The following is a 4,779-nucleotide window of genomic DNA, read 5'->3' on the forward strand; positions in this document are numbered from 1 at the left end:
GTGCAGTCACTTTAAATTAATCATATCTAAATATATAATATGTATAATAATCCCTCTTTAATGATTTATCTGCTAACGTACTCTACCTTTATTCTTTAAGGTGACACATTAATTAGACTCTGTTGGTTCTATCTTTTAGAGTGACTGCTGGGAGTAGCTAAACATGTTTAACACTTACAAACTATTGTTATACAGAGTTTAGTCTCCAGTCTAAGTGAGGGTTTACTTACTTGTTTGATGAAAAGTCGCCCATCATTCTCCAGTTTGTCTTGCGGTCGACCATCCTTCTCATCTGGAGGGCAGGAGGAACTCCTTTACTTGTTGTCATAGAAACCACTCGATGCTCTTCAAGGATAGGATACAGAGGATGTGTCCACATCCACTCTTTAAGACGTCACAGGAATGTTAGAAACGACACCAGAAGAGTCCCTGAGGAATATAAAAACACAAGTCGTGAATATTTTTGAACACTTTGGCATGAAAACTTTTTTTTGACTCTTATTCTCACTTTTTCTTGTTGGTGTCGAATACGAAGCAGCATTTCTCTGGATCAGGTTTCTCTGGATCAGGTTTCTCCGGCGGGTGTCATCCTCTGCAGAATCCTTAAAGGAGAGATAAGAAGACTTGCAGAAGCTTTGTTAGTGTTTTCATAACTAAACTTCTGCAGCTACATTCAACTTTTTAGGAAACCAATGTCACCAAATTTGACCATTTAAATAACTTAAAATAAATATTAGGAAAGGATGATCATAAGGCTTCCCCTGTCTCATGGTGGTAACTTTCTTTCAGGTTCTTTGCAGAAGAGCCGAGTCAAGGAGTTGATGGACCTGGATCTCCAAGGGTTACATCCTCTTTGACATATTTGTTATTGTCCTCTTCTTACTTACACCTGGCTTCTTTGTCTGCTACTCATTGAGGACTTTTAGTTCACACCTCCTCTTGTGAAATAAAGAGGGAGCTGCAGACACTGATGTAGGTTCTGGTGCTGCTCCACAGGCTGCTCATGCTAACAGGATCCTGCAGGATCCTGATAATCAGTCTCTGAGGAACATAAACCAAATCCCAAAAGGAGGGACGGGAACAAAAAGGAGGACAGGCGGGTTGTGGTGGGAACTGCTGGATGAGATTAGAGGGAGGCCTGACATCTTCCAGAGTCCTCTTCCTAGTCAGACAGGCTGTCGTAGTCGGAGTCTGACAGGTGAAGACTCTGGTCCAAGTCATCGTCCGAGAGAAGCAGACTTACCTCGAGGAGTGGGAAAGAGTTCTTACCCTCGCTTACCTCATCTTCATCATGAGAGAGGAGTGAAAGACTGATCTCACCCTCACTTACCTCATCTTCATCGTCAGAGAAGAGCGAGGTGACCTCATCGTCCTCGTCTTCATCGTCAGAAAGGAGCTGGCAGAAGGCCTCAAGTTCTCTTACCTTATCTTCCTCGTCCTCATCTTCATCGTCAGAAAGGAGCTGGTAGAAGGCCTCAAGTTCACTTACCTCAAACACGTCGTCGTCCTCATCTTCATCGTCAGAAAGGAGCTGGTAGAAGGCCTCAAGTTCACTTACCTCAAACACGTCGTCGTCCTCATCTTCATCGTCAGAAAGGAGCTGGTAGAAGGCCTCAAGTTCACTTACCTCAAACACGTCGTCGTCCTCATCTTCATCGTCAGAAAGGAGCTGGTAGAAGGCCTCAAGTTCACTTACCTCAAACACGTCGTCGTCCTCATCTTCATCGTCAGAAAGGAGCTGGTAGAAGGCCTCAAGTTCACTTACCTCAAACACGTCGTCGTCCTCATCGTCAGAAAGGAGCTGGAAGATGACCTCACCTTCACTTACCTCATCCTCCTCGTCCTCATCTTCATCGTCAGAAAGGAGCTGGTAGAAGGCCTCAAGTTCACTTACCTCAAACACGTCATCGTCCTCATCGTCAGAAAGGAGCTGGAAGATGACCTCACCTTCACTTACCTCATCCTCCTCGTCCTCATCTTCATCGTCAGAAAGGAGCTGGTAGAAGGCCTCAAGTTCACTTACCTCAAACACGTCGTCGTCCTCATCGTCAGAAAGGAGCTGGAAGATGACCTCACCTTCACTTACCTCATCCTCCTCATCTTCATCGTCAGAAAGGAGCTGGTAGAAGGCCTCAAGTTCACTTACCTCAAACACGTCGTCGTCCTCATCGTCAGAAAGGAGCTGGAAGATGACCTCACCTTCACTTACCTCATCCTCCTCGTCCTCATCTTCATCGTCAGAAAGGAGCTGGTAGAAGGCCTCAAGTTCACTTACCTCAAACACGTCGTCGTCCTCATCTTCATCGTCAGAAAGGAGCTGGCAGAAGGCCTCAAGTTCACTTACCTTATCTCCCTCGTCCTCAGAGCTGAAGACGGGGAGGTCGTTGTCGAGGGCTCTGATCCACTGCAGGAGATCCTCGGCACGTCCAGGGAGGTCGTCTGCGTGGAGGGAGCTGCCTAGGTGGAAAAGAAAGCACATGCAAAAGTATTTAATTTACTGTAAAAATATACAAACACATACTAAATCTCCACAGTTTCAGGTTCAGATAAAGTTCTCAGATCTATGAGTGTAACGCAGCATCTGTAAGAGATTGCTTTCCCTCCTCTCTGCTCAAGCCTGGAAATAAATAAGACTACTTTATGGTTTTCAATCTAATATTGACTTTATTCACTTGTTCACTGGATGACCTATATGAGGACATCCAAAAAACTAGAAATGCACAAGTATATGTCTCAGACATGGCAGCTGTGCATGAAACACCAGCGTGCCAATATGAGAAAGATGTTTTTAGCATTTTTATTTCCACCAATAGATGTCAATGAATGAGATCTTATAACTCGCTTTAGCTTCTTCTGAAAAGCATGGACAGTATATCCAGACTTATACTGTATGCATGCTTAATGAGAAGGCTTGCTTATTTAGAATAAAATAACTTTTCTTATATACTGCCATAAATTCAGACTTAGAAATTGAGGTTAATTGCACACAAAAAATGGATGTATTAGGACAGAGCAACTCTAATGGTTGAATGTAGTTAATAATTTATTTTCTCATATTAAATAATAGTTCCACATAATTCTACATCCTGTAATCATTACAGAACTATAGAATTTGTTCTCACAGTGGTTTAACATTTAACCATGAAGCTTTAAATTGTTAAATTAGGCTAACAGGAAGTCGTTCTGCTTTGTTTACATCTGTACGTTCTGCACGTTCTGACGTAAGGCCTCAGAATAATTCCACCGTCTCCATGGTGATAAAAAAAATACATATTTTGTGATTGTTCGAAAAAGTGGCCAGTCGCCATTTTAAAGCAAACTTTCGACGACAATTTACATCAAATGAACCCCCTTCAATTTAAATTAAAATGTTTTTATATCACCACGACATTGTTGAAACATTCTCCACATTTTCCCGGGACATTTAATAGAGGGACGAAATCCAAAAAACAAGATTATCTATAAAGAAAACGTCCGTATATTACTTTTAAAAGTGTTTCTCAGTAAGGTTTACATATCTTTTAAGCTCAAACTTCATAAAATATGGTACAACTCTACTGGTTAGCGCATTTAAAGGGGTTAACTACACTTTTTGTAACATTTTGAAGAATATTATTATAAAGTTTATACTTACTTCCGTCGTGGATGTCAGAAAGGTCAGCTCCGGTCAGCAGGTGCTCCTCACGCGCCGGCGATCTCGTCCAACGAAGAGCCATCTCTCCAGATGTTTTTCTTAAAGTGATAATAAAATTATCCACTTGTCAGAAGTAATCCACCAAAGTAAAGTTTGTTCTCCACAAGATGTGTTAGCTTTCGCCAAAAATCAGCTTTGTCGTATTCAGGTTTTTGCACTGGGTCAACTCGTGTCAATCTCTGTCAATCTCAAATGCAAAGGGGGAAGGTTACGTTGATTGACAGCGCTTATATAGGGGTACCTTGGTCTACGTCATTACGTCCCAATTACAGACGTATGCGTGCGTGCGTGTGCGTGCAGGCATAATATCATTATACAATAATAAAAACATGAACATTTTAATATTTAAGTTATATAACATCATAAAAAAGATGATTTAAATGATGTTTGCAATGAGTTTCTTGATGAGCCTGATGAAGGCCACAAGCCGAAACGTGTTGTTCTACTTTATCTATATAAAAATATAGATTTGTGCAGCTTAAACTCTCTGATGTTCAGTAAAAAGATCATTTTGTGGTTTTTAAATAAATGACTGGCCCACACAGGTGCAATGTCATCAATAAATCTATATGTGGGTAAATGGTTATAACAGGTAGTGAATTGATAAAGAAGCCTAAAGAAAGGACCACACACTTTAGTTATGGGATGGGTGTGGTCATACAGTATTTTTGTACTTTGGTACAGTTTGGCCTAAATCACTGAGATATATGGCCTATGACCTCAGAGGTCTGGCAGATTCATCAGTCGTATGTCTCATGTATGAAATGCTTCTGCAGCACAGATGTACACATTGGTCTCCAAGGCCTCTCCATCAGCTTCTCTCCCCCAGGAAAGTGACTCTCTCTTGGGCTTGTTGTTGCTGGAGGTGCCTTTGTCCTCCACCCATCGTTCCTGTATCCAGGCTGTCAAAGAGATAAGATTTAACTTCAATCTGTAACTACACTGCAGAGAAGCAACAACTCGTGCTCCTTTTAGAGGCTTATAACTACGTGGCGCTGCAGAGCAACATGTCTAATAACTTGTGCGATTAACATTCAGGACGACATCCTTTGAGGATTTACAGGTTTGCAACCGAGGCCTCATAC

The 4,779-nt window shown here is 41.7% G+C and overlaps 1 protein-coding gene across 1 annotated transcript; it reads right to left on the reverse strand.

The window, feature by feature from the left end:
• Positions 1 to 1,554: 1,554 nt before the first annotated feature.
• LOC132956778 (coiled-coil domain-containing protein 1-like) lies at positions 1,555 to 3,935 on the reverse strand. The gene is made up of 3 exons (XM_061030407.1): positions 3,635 to 3,935; positions 1,628 to 2,457; positions 1,555 to 1,581 (listed from the first exon to the last, which is right to left on the reverse strand). The coding sequence occupies exons 1-3, from the start codon at positions 3,714 to 3,716 to the stop codon at positions 1,555 to 1,557; spliced, it is 939 nt and encodes a 312-aa protein (XP_060886390.1). The 5' UTR covers positions 3,717 to 3,935.
• Between the last annotated feature and the right edge of the window lie 844 nt (positions 3,936 to 4,779).

The sequence above is a fragment of the Labrus mixtus genome, chromosome 22 (genome assembly GCF_963584025.1).
Source record: "Labrus mixtus chromosome 22, fLabMix1.1, whole genome shotgun sequence".
Classification (NCBI taxonomy): Eukaryota; Metazoa; Chordata; class Actinopteri; order Labriformes; family Labridae; genus Labrus; species Labrus mixtus.

Excerpts from the sequence above, each read along its gene's own strand:
- LOC132956778 (XM_061030407.1), bottom strand. The coding sequence starts at position 3,716 with ATGGCTCTTCGTTGGACGAGATCGCCGGCGCGTGAGGAGCACCTGCTG. Across the intron at positions 2,458-3,634 it reads TTCTGACATCCACGACGGAA|GCAGCTCCCTCCACGCAGAC; the intron begins GTAAGTATAAAC and ends TTTTCCACCTAG. Across the intron at positions 1,582-1,627 it reads AGGACGACGACGTGTTTGAG|ATGAGGACGACGACGTGTTT; the intron begins GTAAGTGAACTT and ends CTGACGATGAAG.